The sequence below is a fragment of the Coturnix japonica genome, chromosome 7 (assembly GCF_054131305.1).
Source record: "Coturnix japonica strain WE chromosome 7, WE-NBRP24, whole genome shotgun sequence".
Taxonomy (NCBI): Eukaryota; Metazoa; Chordata; class Aves; order Galliformes; family Phasianidae; genus Coturnix; species Coturnix japonica.
The window spans coordinates 6,865,060-6,878,847 of NC_140669.1; the positions used below are offsets into that span (position 1 = coordinate 6,865,060).

At 32.1% G+C, this 13,788-nt stretch overlaps 1 protein-coding gene across 7 annotated transcripts in view; it reads left to right on the top strand.

The window, feature by feature from the left end:
• LOC107317008 (sodium channel protein type 2 subunit alpha-like) overlaps positions 1–13,788 on the top strand; it is a 68,002-nt gene that overhangs the window by 32,704 nt on the left and 21,510 nt on the right. For 6 of the 7 annotated variants that reach the window (XM_085552227.1, XM_085552231.1, XM_085552228.1 and 3 more), the window contains 4 exons: positions 817–1,055; positions 3,785–3,958; positions 5,145–5,501; positions 6,690–7,175. In XM_085552227.1, coding sequence (XP_085408353.1) covers positions 817–1,055; positions 3,785–3,958; positions 5,145–5,501; positions 6,690–7,175 — 1,256 coding nt within the window. Of the gene's footprint in view, positions 1–816; positions 1,056–3,784; positions 3,959–5,144; positions 5,502–6,689; positions 7,176–12,069; positions 12,124–13,788 lie in introns of all 7 variants that reach the window. The other variant, XM_085552234.1, reaches the window with a different exon arrangement.

Genomic DNA, 13,788 nt, shown 5'->3' on the forward strand with positions numbered 1-13,788 from the left:
AGCATTTTCTTACATATCTTGTGGTCTAAGTACTCTGCACATAAGCAAATATCTGCCTTTAGTGCTTTCATCAAATTCACTCATTACCATTACTTTTAAATCAGTAGAAGTTACTGCTTTGTGACTTTGACAACACTGACAGTGAAATGGAAGAAAACAGTAGTTTCTAATAGAGAGCGGAGCTGTTCTGCTACTTCTAATACTGTTCTATTTTTCAGTTGATAGACAAGTTGCAAATATATGTGACATTTTCAAATAAGGCCAACTGTTCATTTTTAAAATAGAAAAATGGGCATTATTTATGTTAGAAATAGGTAAACATTGTAAGTACATGCACTGAAAGTGATATATCTGCTATGCTGTACTAGTGGCTCAGTGTAGAGGCAAATACAATTGTAGTAGCTCAAATCAAAATATGTATTTATGTTACGTACTTAAAAAAATTATATTTTAAGAATCTTGTACATGTGGCTGCTGGTGGGGCATCATGTAACTTTTTCTATCCAAAATGATGACATCTAGCATAAACAAGTCAACAAGCCTAAACAAGATCTGTTGATTCCCTATGCTGCCATTTCTAAGAGACAAGAGTGTCTCTTAAGATAGATATCTGAGGCAATTCACTCTTAGGAGACAGCCTTCACAGTCTACAGGTTTTAGGGAAGCTTAGATAGTTTTGAGCTGTTTATTTAAATGAATTATTTTTTTTAACATATTTTAAACAAGATTTTACAGAGATTATAATCAAACTATTGATTAATTGTTGGTTTTTTTTTTCTTTCATTCTTTTTTTTTTTTTTTTTTTTTTTTCTTCAGAGCTTGAAGAATCCAGACAGAAATGTCCCCCATGCTGGTACAGATTTGCAAATACTTTCTTGATCTGGGATTGCTGGAGTCCGTGGTTAAAAGTAAAACATGTTGTCAATTTAGTTGTGATGGATCCATTTGTTGATCTTGCTATAACTATCTGCATTGTTTTGAACACTTTGTTCATGGCTATGGAACATTACCCAATGACAGAACAATTTAGCAGCGTCCTTTCTGTGGGAAACCTGGTGAGTGCTTTACTGTGCAGTTAGATCTAAAAGTACTTTTTTTCTTAATAATAATAATAATAAAAGAAATGTGTAAATGCACTGTACAGGCTCTAAATCTATTCTTTTTAAATTATTTTTTTAATAATTTATATATTAATTATATAATTATATTAATAATGATTTTCCTAAACAAACTGAGTTCCTGGAGACTTTAATGAATCTGGTAACTATTAAAATGAAATAACTAGATATGTTTGGATATGTCTTCAGTTGACAGATTTTATTTCTTGAGGTCTACCTTGAGGTTTTATCTTTAAAGGGCTCAGGTAGATTATTTAGTTTTTACTACAACGTTTATATTCCCTCACAGAAAATATTTTTCTTGTGTGAGAAGTTGTTGAAACATTCATATGTCAGAATTTCGTTTTGTATTTTTTTCAGTTAAATAACAATGAAAGTGTGTTTCAAAGAAAGGCATATTTCTTGTTAGCAATCTATCCCTGCCACTTTATTTGATTGAAAAAAATTATAAACAGGAAGATTATTTTTTATTCTCTAATAAAAAGCACTTTTTATTTGGAAGTCTATTAGTGATGCCATTCCTGGTTTTCATCTGATCTGAAGATTTACAATTACATTCAATTCCTTTTCTGAACAGTTACCTAAATGTGACATCACACATATTTTCTTCTGATGGTCAAGATACCGAGGAATGAACATTGCAAGTGCTTCTTTTAGGGGAGGACTTAAACATTTTTTAATTGTTGCCACCTCAAATAACTACAGGTAGTTTACATAGGAGAGATATGGACTGACTCCCAGGGCATGCAGTCCTGAAAGCCAAAACTACTGAGTCTTTTGAACTAATAACACAAAAAGGTTAGTTTTGAATATTCTGCTAATATTTGAATGGAGCAGTAATGCACTACTCAGTCAAAGTACATTTTAAATTCATTGATTTGAAAATTTTTAAATTTGATTTGAAAATTTTAAGTTCTGTGATTAAAGTCTAAACATTTTTCTCATATGTACCTACCTCATATTAACTACCTTTGTAACAATTCAGTATCCTTAAGCAGGACCATATACAAGCAATTAATATTATTCCTGCTGATTCCAATTACCTTCTCTGTAGCTCACTGTACTAATCTATTAACCTTAGTTAAGCAATTTGCATATAAAATATGTTAATTTACTGTTCACTTGTGACATCGCAGGCTGTTTGAGGATAGATTAAATATAGCAAATGCGAACATTCCTTTGTGTAGTATTTTAATGAAAAGGAAATAAAGTGCAATTATTGATTTTCATAATACTGAAACCCAATATGCAAAATTTTTAATTAAAACAAAGCTTGAATTTCATTTTGCTAAAAATGAAATTCTTTTGTAGTTGTGTACAACAGTACAACAATAGTTGTGAATGCTGATATGTAAAGAAGTGTAGTTTGTGGATGGAATGGGTATGGAGGAAATATTTTTAAATTAAGTGCTTTAGAATTGTTTTTAATTATTTTGATAAATATTATGACAGTTTTCTCACTAGATATCTTTAACTTTTTATTTATATTTTATTTTATTTCTTTATATTTTCTTTACATTTATATTTTCTTTGTAGAAATACCTATTACATTCTTCTGAATATATGGTAACACCTTTCATATCTCAGTTTAATAGTATATTGTTTCTAGCTATGTTTTCAGTTTCTCAAAAGTATGAACTTTAAAAATTATTAGCATTTCCAGTTTGAAAATAGTGAATATTTCCACACCGTTGTATCCATCTTCTAATGTTCTTAAATTAAAAGCTGTCTATAATTTCCATATTTACGTACATACTATGTTTGTAAAATTAATCTTTGCTTCCATACAGCTTGGTGGGAGGACTAAGGGCAATCTGGATAAAGATCTATCAGAATGCAATTGCAGAGCACATCAGTTAATATCAAGAGACTTTTGGATTGTGTGGGATAGCGTTTGAGTATTGTGTACAATATTCAAATGTTTTAATGCTTTTAGTGGCTTTTATATTATGCCCTATAACTTTATTATGCTGTACTTACCACTGATCGCTACTACTGCAAAAATGTCACGTTGGGATTAATTCTGTATTTTCAAAAAACAAGGAGCACTGATCATTTCACAGTTGACACCTTCAGATCTTTCAAGTAACATTTTCACCATGTAATCCTTTTCATGGAAGGAAATAGCTATCACATGGGAAAATAGCTGTTCCTGATTGCTCTATATCTTTACAAAAAGTCTATTGCAAGAAATTTCAGCTTCCACCCATACACTTAGAGCTAAAACAGAAACCTTAGGAACCCTGACCCCAGAAAGTTTGTCATAACACTTCTGTTTAGACTGTGGGAAAAGATAGAAATTACTGTCATTTTGCTTTATTTTACTGTGAGAATCCTGTAGAAGCAAGGCTAAAAAGACGATCATACCAGATGAGGTGCTGGATGGTGAAATGGTGAATATTACTATTTGGTAAACTGGAGATGAGCTGCTGACTGGTAAATATATTTTTATAGAAGTCTATCAATTTTGTACCCTTCTATATCTGTCTTGATTTAGCAATTTGCTTTTAATTACCAAATACTTAGATGCTATTTGGAGATAACAGTCATCTGTTATGCGTAGTAACAGGCACAAATAACAGGTAACAGAAATCAAGCTGGATTAGAAAAAATTGCTCAGATATTTATGTGTGTCAGAATAACTCAATTAATTGATTTTGTTTTAGGTATTCACTGGGATATTCACAGCAGAAATGGTACTAAAGATAATTGCTATGGACCCTTATTATTATTTCCAAGAAGGCTGGAATATCTTTGATGGCATTATTGTTAGCCTTAGTTTAATGGAGCTTGGTCTCGCAAATGTTGAAGGATTATCAGTTCTTCGGTCATTCAGACTGGTAAATGCCTTATTGATTATTTATACATATATATGCATTTGTATCACTTCAGAATTGTCCTGATTTGTGAAATAATTACCGGTAGTGTAAAGATAAATTAGACACTTATATGTCTCACATATTTTTTCATATATTCCTAAGCAACAAGTTGTATTTGATATGTACAGGTTTCAGGTGTTAGTCAAATGTTATCGTTTCGTTTCAAATTGTTTTATTGATATCCTATTGTACTGATATCCTTTGCCATCATAAGGCGAACTGCTATCTTTTGAAAGTTTTGAAAATTTTCATTATACTGAGTTCAGTAAGATTCATCAAAGCTGAATATCTGGAAGAACATATATATTGCCACTAGAACAAAGAACCATAAAATCTTTATTGTTTTTATTTGAACATTACTTTGTGTTCCCTGTAAAATCCTTAAGCATGTCCTCTCTTCACAACAAGTATTTTACTGGGCACTGAGAATAAACTGTTTTTAGGAAAAGAATACTTAAATTGAAATATTGCTGAGTTTGTACTAAAAATAACATATTTACAGCAATTCATATTCTACACAAACTAATCTATAGGTAAGTTTAATAGAGGCACAAGTGTCAAGATGTAAAAGTCTGTCTTATTAGTATTTCTTATGTTAGTTACTTGAACCTATGTTAATTCTGAGTATATAGAGCAGAGAGTAGTTACATAGTTTATTAGCATCAGCTGCCATGGTACCCAACTTCATGTTCCATTGTTAACAGACTATAATTTTTAAGTTAGTAAGTATAATATCCTGAAAGGCCATCCCAATGTCAACATGAAATTGTTGCTTTAAAATTTCTCTTGAACTATGCCTATAATATCCAATGTGGTGCTGAGAGAAACATGGGATTAAGCCAGCAAAGGAGCTGTTGAGAGCAAGGAGAAGAGTACCAGCTTCTATCTGTCAATAGGAACTGAGGCAGTTTTTGATCACACATCTTGTTCTTACTTTTCCTTCATTCCCTAGTTCTGGAACTTATTGTGAACTATCTCCATAGGTTCTAATTTCAAAAAAACACAAATAAACAGCAGCCAAAGAGATTATATATAACTGACATCATAACAGATGGCATTTGCAAATCAAACTCTTCATGAATAATGGCACAAGATATCTCAAGAACTGTGGTATAACTAATGGTTCCTCTGCATTTTTGTTTTTCAGCTACGAGTTTTTAAACTGGCAAAATCCTGGCCAACTCTAAATATGCTGATTAAGATTATTGGCAACTCAGTGGGAGCTTTGGGCAATTTGACCCTGGTGCTGGCCATCATTGTGTTCATTTTTGCTGTGGTTGGGATGCAGCTGTTTGGGAAAAGCTACAAGGAATGTGTCTGCAAGATCTCCAGTGACTGTGTGCTTCCACGCTGGCACATGCATGATTTTTTCCACTCTTTCTTGATTGTATTCCGAGTGCTGTGTGGAGAATGGATAGAAACAATGTGGGACTGCATGGAGGTTGCAGGCCAAACCATGTGCCTTATTGTTTTCATGCTGGTCATGGTGATTGGAAACCTAGTGGTATGTGATGAACACTTTTAAACTGTGCTGCAAAAATATATATTATGTACAACTGGGCAGTAAGAATGTTTGTCATGCTTCTGTTTGGAAGAAAAAAAAAATCATTCTCTTTGTTTTTCCATTTTTATTTCCTTTCAGTGAAGTACTGTTACTATGGCTTTAGGAATGCAGGAATGCACCAAAACAACCCACTGAGCACCTTATAGTGGGAGTAGACATTATTTAAAACAAACAAACAAACAAACCAAAAACAAAAAAAGGACTTTCTTGCACTCATTGCAGATAATTCTGACACTAATACTTTGGACTTAATTAAAATAAACTATATAGTAGTTGTTACAGTAGCATATCTTGAATTCATGCACTTAAACTGTTGCCCTGCTGCTCAGGTATAGAAATAAACCCTTAATATTTTCAGAACAATTGGTCTTCCTTGCTAAAAATGTGTTTGAAAGTTTCTAATTCAAAATTATAGAACAAATTTTTATGAAAAAATTTAATCCGTGCTGAAATTTAATGATGAAAGGTTCATATAAAGCATTGTGAAAACTTCTTAGAAATCAGGACTATAATTGGAATGCACAATTCATGTCTACATTTAATTTTTTTTTTCTAATGTTCACAGTTAATTCTGAAATGCCTAGAATTTATATTTCATTATCTCTCCAAATTCTCTTCCTTTAGTGATTGATTTTAATGATTTATTTTTATGACATAAAGTTAACAGTGTTTGTGTCCTAGTTATTTGGACGACTTTGCAGTCTTGACATTAGATTTGCAGAAATGTGCAAGCCTGAGAAAATTATTTATGATCGGTAACCTACTCTTTATTTTATCAGCATTAACTTCTGGATGTTCATAATGGATGTTCATAGCTACCATTTTGTAATTTATTTATTTTTTTCATTTTACACTTCAAACAATCATGCTACATCAAGAAAAATAAATAACATGAAATAAAAATAGGAAGTAAAAAATGTTTAGATGTTAGCTTGCCTGTTTTCATCTTCTTGGTATTGACCAAGACCAGTATGGAGAGGTTTTGTAATGGGAATTATTAGTTGTCTAAAATTAGCAAGTGTGAATGTTCTTCAAAACAGTATGTGCTTTTTTACACTATCCTCTAAAAATATGAAATTCTTATACATGTATTTATTACATATAAAGCTATATTCTTTCATCTTTTAGGTTCTGAACCTGTTTCTGGCCTTGCTGCTGAGCTCATTTAGCTCGGACAACCTTGCTGCTACAGATGATGATAATGAAATGAACAATCTCCAGATTGCTGTGGCAAGAATTCAGAAGGGAATAGATTATATTAAAAAAAAGATACAGGAATTTGTACAAAAAGCCTTCATTAGAAAACAGAAAGCTTTAGAAGAAATCAAAGCACTTGAAGAGCTAAACAACAAGAAAGACAGCTGCATTTCCAATCATACTGCTGTTGAAATAAGCAAAGATATGAATTATCTTAAAGATGGGAATGGGACTACAAGTGGTGTAGGCACAGGCAGCAGTGTGGAAAAATATGCTGTTGATGAAAGCGATTACATGTCCTTCATAAACAACCCAGGCCTCACCGTGACAGTACCAATTGCTGTTGGAGAATCTGACTTTGAAAATTTAAATACAGAAGAATTTAGCAGTGAATCTGATATGGAAGAAAGCAAACAGGTAGGAGCTTTTGTGTCTTAACTATTGGGTTGTAGTCACACATTTACATATTTGTCTGTTTCATACTTAGTGTTCTTCAAAATAGTCTCACTGCTTGTAAATATATTTTATTTTTTATTATTTGAATTAAATACAATTCAAAGAAAAAATTGTGCTATGTGACAGTGCTATAAGAGTCCTTAGACTTTACATTTCTAATGCTCTGTTTATTAGCATTTGGGAGATACATAATATGGTTTTTGATTTAACATTTTTTTAATGATGTCTTAGGACTAGCACACATGTCATTAAACATCCTTTGTGTACCTAAATGTGATCAGGATTTGTGGAATAAGATTCTTGTAGGAGGCTAATATACAAGTATATAGTTTTGCATATCTGATCAAACTTAAATTTTAAAGCAAAGGCTTTTTCTTAGTTAGGGTAGTTTTAAAAATGAACCCTGAGGAATGACAAATAAATTATGCATTTGGAATTATCTACATTTTTTGTGAGTAATATTCATACAGATTTTGGGTTAAGAGAATGTGTCTGCCTGAACTGAAGCAATTCAGACATAGATCAGTGTCACAGTAAAGCAATGTCTCAAGTTGTCCTGGAGAGCACACTGATGTTGTAGTATATATGCACAAAGAAGCAATTTACATGAAAGTCTTATGCTGTTCTTACTGGGCAAAGAGACAGAGGTTGTTCTAAAACACGGAAGCCAAGTAGCTCACATACCAGCAAACACAATCAGGTAATCAAAGTATTAATAGAAAAGTTAGTACACTGAAGTGATGAGCAATGGCAAACTATCAAATGCATTAACAACAAAGAAATAATAATAAAATTGAAAACTTATTTTTAGCGCTTTTAGAAATATAGGGACTATGAGGTTTAAGGGATCAGGAACCTTGGATAAATATGTTTCCAGTTGGATCAGTTGCTGTGATGTAGGTAGGTTATTAATACAAAAGAGTCTGTTTACTATATAGCAAGCTCCTCTATAAAAGAAATCCTGCATTCATGACTGTATCGTTGTAAGAAAGCTGCTATATTTTCAAATAATACTGTGTTCCACAGCAGTACCAAATGACATCACATGGTTTTAGCAGATTGCCATGACCCAGTTAATTATAGTATGCTTTTTTTCTTCAAGAAAATAGAGTAACATAAAGAGTGAGTGTTTATTTGCAACAGTAAAGGTTACTATGCATAACCACTGCAAGATTAAAAGACAGATATTTCATTGACTTGCTCAGTTACAGGACAAATATTTTTAATGCCAATTATTACTGTGATGTAGCATGTAAACTGTCACGACAATTTCAGAATATAAGAGAATCAATAAGTGCAAATTATACAAATTATGAGCACAAGTCATATCAGAAAACAAGCTATCTCTGAGTCTCAGAGCTAAGTGTTTTTCATGTAAGCTGATATAGTGTAGTTGTTTTCTTCCAATGAGCCTTTACAGTTATCTTCCAAGTTTTCTGATATGTTCTGATTCTTTTTCTTTAAAATGAATCTTCAATCTAAATGTTCAGCTTTCCGTGTGGTTAGTTTTGAGAAATACAGTGATGAGGGCCTTCCTAATAACTCTGCCTTACAAAGATGCTTAAAAATTTTCTGAATATGTACTTTTTTCAAAAGTTTTTCTTATGCATTAGGAAGTTCAGAAGGCAATAAGCTGTGGTTACAGGACAAACTAGCCTCAGCCACAGAGCTCAGAGGTTACCAACCTCATCTGTTTCTAGATTCCTGAACAGTCTTTACTACCTTCTTTGCCACAGTGTATTTGCAAGGCATGTCATTAGAGCAATATAAATTAAACAACTGTCCCACAGGTATCATTTCATTGTTTCTTCTTTAAGATAAATTAAATGCATCAGTTTAACCATGCACCACCATGTATTTTACTGGAATAGCTGAAGAAAACCAAATGCAACATTAATGCAGAAATTCCTCTGCTTTCAAAGTGAAGGATGTAAGTATACACTAAGAAAATTAATTAAGGTAGCGATTTTAATGTATTTTCACAAGTCAGTTACTCTGTATATTCCCATCTTTACTTGTCTCAGGCATCAAACTTTTTTCTTCTTCTAGGGTCACTCTGAACTTTCAGTACTATGCTAAATCAAAAGTGATTTTGCCTTTTTAAATGAACTTTAAAAATATCACTATGTCTTCAGGAAGAGAAATAAAATCCAAATGTCTGTAAAAACAATGTGAAAGTGAAAATTACAAATGACTGGAAAATCAACAAGTAAATGATAAAGTATATGTTAAGTAGTTATGGAGAAATTTTCAACAGGGATAAAATAACCTTAGGGCATCTGTAGAGCCTGGAGATTTCCGTAGAGTGTCGTGGTCACTACCATTGCAAAGCTGGAGCAATAGTGCTTCCCTCAAGTTCTGCTCATAGAGAACTATCTAGCATGTGACATATATCAGAACAACGAAAGAGTACATCTTGTGAATGCTAGCTAATAAATAGTGCTCTGAAAAATGTGAATTTTGTAGCGATTTTCATTTCTGTTCTTTATTCTTTTTTTAGAAAAATGATTAAGTACTTCTATTTTATTGTGTCCATAAAAATGAAACTGCTTTGGTAATATATGAAAAGTTGTTCTTGTATGTGAAAGGAATTTATCAGAATTCCTAATCTTATTCTATCAAGTCAACAGTACTGTCTCCTGCCGTCTTCTGATTTCCTTTTAAGGGAAATTAAGAATATATTGGTTCAGTGTTTAAGTTACCTCTTTAGAAAAGTACACTGTCATTTGCTTTATCTGGCTTCTCAAGGGATATCACTGAGACAACATTCCTGACTGGAGGAGGGCTGGTCTGCAAAAGGAGGGTAAGAGATGGGGCTGAAATCCCCTGCTTTAACTGTGGCAGTACTTAGCACTTAAAATTCCCTCAGGAGATATCCTCTTTAATAACTGGTTTATTCATTTATTTATATTTTAGCAGCAGAGTTCTGGGAAGCTTGACCTGCACAAGAACTGTAAAATGAACTTTTTCTTTTTTTGTATTTTCTTGACTGCTGCTGATGTTAAGAGCAGAATGATTATTTTAGGCCTGTCACCAATAACAGTTTGTGCTAGAAGCAGGGGATGGGAAAAGGCTTTTCCCTTGCATATTTTGCAGTGATTTGACACTGAATACTTGAAGGTACCCAAGTAGCTGTCTAACATGGTGAAAGCTCAAGATTTTTTATTGTTTCAGCACCTGACACATAAACCAGTAATGAATATTATACTTTACATCATTTAAGTTAATGAAAAGTGTCTTTCTTTTTACACACACAATGCTAGAATATTTCTTTTGTAGCTTCCTGTTTGCATTTGCTTGTCTTACATAGATCCTAAAACACTCCAAAACCAGAGCAAGTAAGTTAAGATTTTGTGAAAAGTAAATATGGAAAACTTGAGATTTGGATGAGAAAGAGGATTTATTGTAAAGACATTAAAAGTTACCATTTATTTTAGGATAATAATTGCCTAAAAGTAATTGAAAGAAGATTTGATTGAAGGAGGATTTTACCAATACCTACTACAAGAAAACAGGGGTGCAGTAGCTAGTGAGAGAAAATAACAAATTTCTGTGCTGAAAATAAGATAATCAAGATAATTAACTTAAAAAGTAATAACTTTAAAGGTTAAAAAAAAAAAAAAAAGGAAGTAACTGAAGGGGATATTTGGTGTTTTTTAACGTTAACTTTAACTGGATGTTTCTATTACAACATATACCTGATAATCAGTGATGTAAATGGAATATGATAATCTTGCCACACATCAGACTGCTAACTATTGTGTTTTTGTACTACTTAATAACTGCACGTTAGCTCTCAATCACAATGTTCTGAAGAAAGTTTTGGATTTCAACAAATTTCAAAGATGTTCTTCAGCTACGTAGAGCTGGTTTCACTACTAAACAAATATCTGCAGGTATCTATCTTGCAGAATTCCAAAAGTCTTTATATTCTAAGTACATTTACAGTAAGTATGAATTTATGTTTAGAAATAAGGCTGCTCAATCAACTTCTGAGGTCACAACATGTGGTTTTAATAAAAGAGAAGATATCCTTCAATATCTAATCTACTGAGCTTCCAAACCCAGGAATAAGTTCAGTTGTCTGATAAGCATCACTTGTGATTTGGGGCTAGGTAAAGTGAAAAGACAGAAACAGAGTTATTGTGTGCCCTAAGTTAAGCATAGTAGTCATTTGATCTTTCACGTTTTTTAGAAGATCCTTTTAAAATCACATTTCCTTTAAAAAATCCAACCACCTAAATTCCCCCTTCTACAACTTACCAAATCACAGATGGTAACTTCTTAAGTTACAGATTCTGTAAGATATGGACTAGCTTTCATTGCCATCTGTAAGCAAGTTTCACCACTATTATGAGGCGTATGAAGGAAGAATGGGAAGACATATATCTTCATAGTATGTTGCTTACTGTATGTACATTTTTTTCACATAAAAGACATATCACATAGCAAGTTAAATGAAGATGAGAATGTTAATCCAAAAAAAAACCTTTAAATTTTCATTAAGATGCATTAAGTACTCTATAAATTCTGTAACGATTTCCAAATCTTCTAATTGTGACTTTATGAATTTAATCATTGCATTTTTATTTATGAATCATAATTTCAGATCGCAGAGTACTGGGTCTAGTTCCTGCAACCCTTATTTCACTAAAATAAAATAACAAGCTCTGTAGAAAGGTTTGTTGAGCATTCCAGGTGGTATGTATTTCCCTTTTTGCCAGCTGATCATTAACTATTTAATAACTATGTTTTAATTGTGTTAAAGCCATACTTGACTTAGAAATTCCAAAAAGAAGAAAACTAGAGATCCTGTGTCTTGAACTTCACTACCTACCATTCTTACTTCTCACAGGGGTAAAACCAAGCTGGAGCAATCAAGAATGCAGCTCTGGTGCTTTTTAACCAGGTAGAGCAACGTGTCACCACTTTCACACAGGTTACCTAAGCAAGTTATACATATATATGTATATATATATATAATCACTTTTTAATGGATTTTGATTGGCCTGCATGCTATTCAGCTATGTTCCTTCCCTATCCATTGCAAGATAGTAGAAACATGCACAGCTGCTCTCTGCTGAGTCATGGGACTCACATCACAGCATGGTCAGGCGGGATTGGCAACCCCAACATACATTTTTTAACTCTGCTAATTATTTTTCTGGATATTATAATAAAGTCTTTAGCAATAACTGCATGTTCTGCAGGTTATGAAGTATGGATCATAAAAGTACTGGAATGTTATACTTCAAAGAGGCCAAAGAAAAAAGGGAGCATGCACAGTTTTTAAAAAAATAAAAACAAACCCTTTTTGATTCAGCCCTTATAAATGTATATATTTAATGAAACATGCTAGGTCATTTATGTAATGATTATTGCCACACTTCAGCTCCTTAATGAATGAAATTAATGAATATGATTTAAACTATTGCAGTAGCTTGCATAAAAATTACATTGATATATTTTAAAATCTGCAATGCACTGTAATGCAAATCCTCAAGATGCTACAAACTACATTCTGTATTCATTTGGGCAGTGCATATCTTGAGTTTTATAAACTGCAAAAAGAACAAACAGTTTCATAATTGCTGAAATTATTCTTAGCAAAAAAAAAAAAAAAAAAACTCTCTAAAAAAATTCTCAGTGCACCATTAAGCAAATAATCTTTTCTTAAATGTTAAACTCTATCATAAACAGCAACATTATTGAATGTGTTTTACAACAACCAAGTCTGTGACTGAGTCAGCAGACTTTACTCAGAGTAAATGAGAATAACCATAGAGTAGTCAGCACTGTTTTTATAAAATGTATAAATTTTATAAAAGTGTATAAATCTATCCTACTTGTTTTTTTGTTTGTTTTTTTTCATTGTGAGTGAATATAATGTCCATTACAGCTTTGTTGGCAAAGCCTTTGGGAATAGGATGGCAAATATTACACAGGAACTGAAGTGATGTGAAACTATGAAGTTCAAATTATGCCAGTAAAACTTGAAATCAAAATTCTGTTGAGACTGAGATTTCAGTCCTACAGCTGGATTCAAAGTTGTTACATTCAGGCAGTCTCACTGGCTTCATAAGAATAACTGCATTGCTCCGCTTGTACCACTGTGTAGGGTGATCTGTTGACTGTATAGTAGTCATATGATTATAGTATACATTGTTCAGTAATACCAACAGTAATTTATATTACTTATATTAATTAATATTAATTATTAATTAATATTAATATTATTTATTAAAAATTAATTAAAATATTAATTATTTATATTATTTATATAGAGGAAAACTCTCTAATTTAAGCGATAAATTTTTAAACCAAGATATGCCTCAAACATCAAATAGAGCTCTACGGAAAGAGGTTTTTTTTTAAGTTGTTTCCCTAATATAAAGTCAAATATTTTAAGATTTGAGATTTAAAGTCAGTTTAGAATCTCTTTGGAATCATAAAGCTCTGTTATTTTATACTTTGTCACTTAATTACAGTGCAGCTTTAAAGATTCGAAGGATGATACAAGATGGCTAAATTTCTAAAGGCAATTTGTAATGGCTGAATCCCTTTATTTTACTGT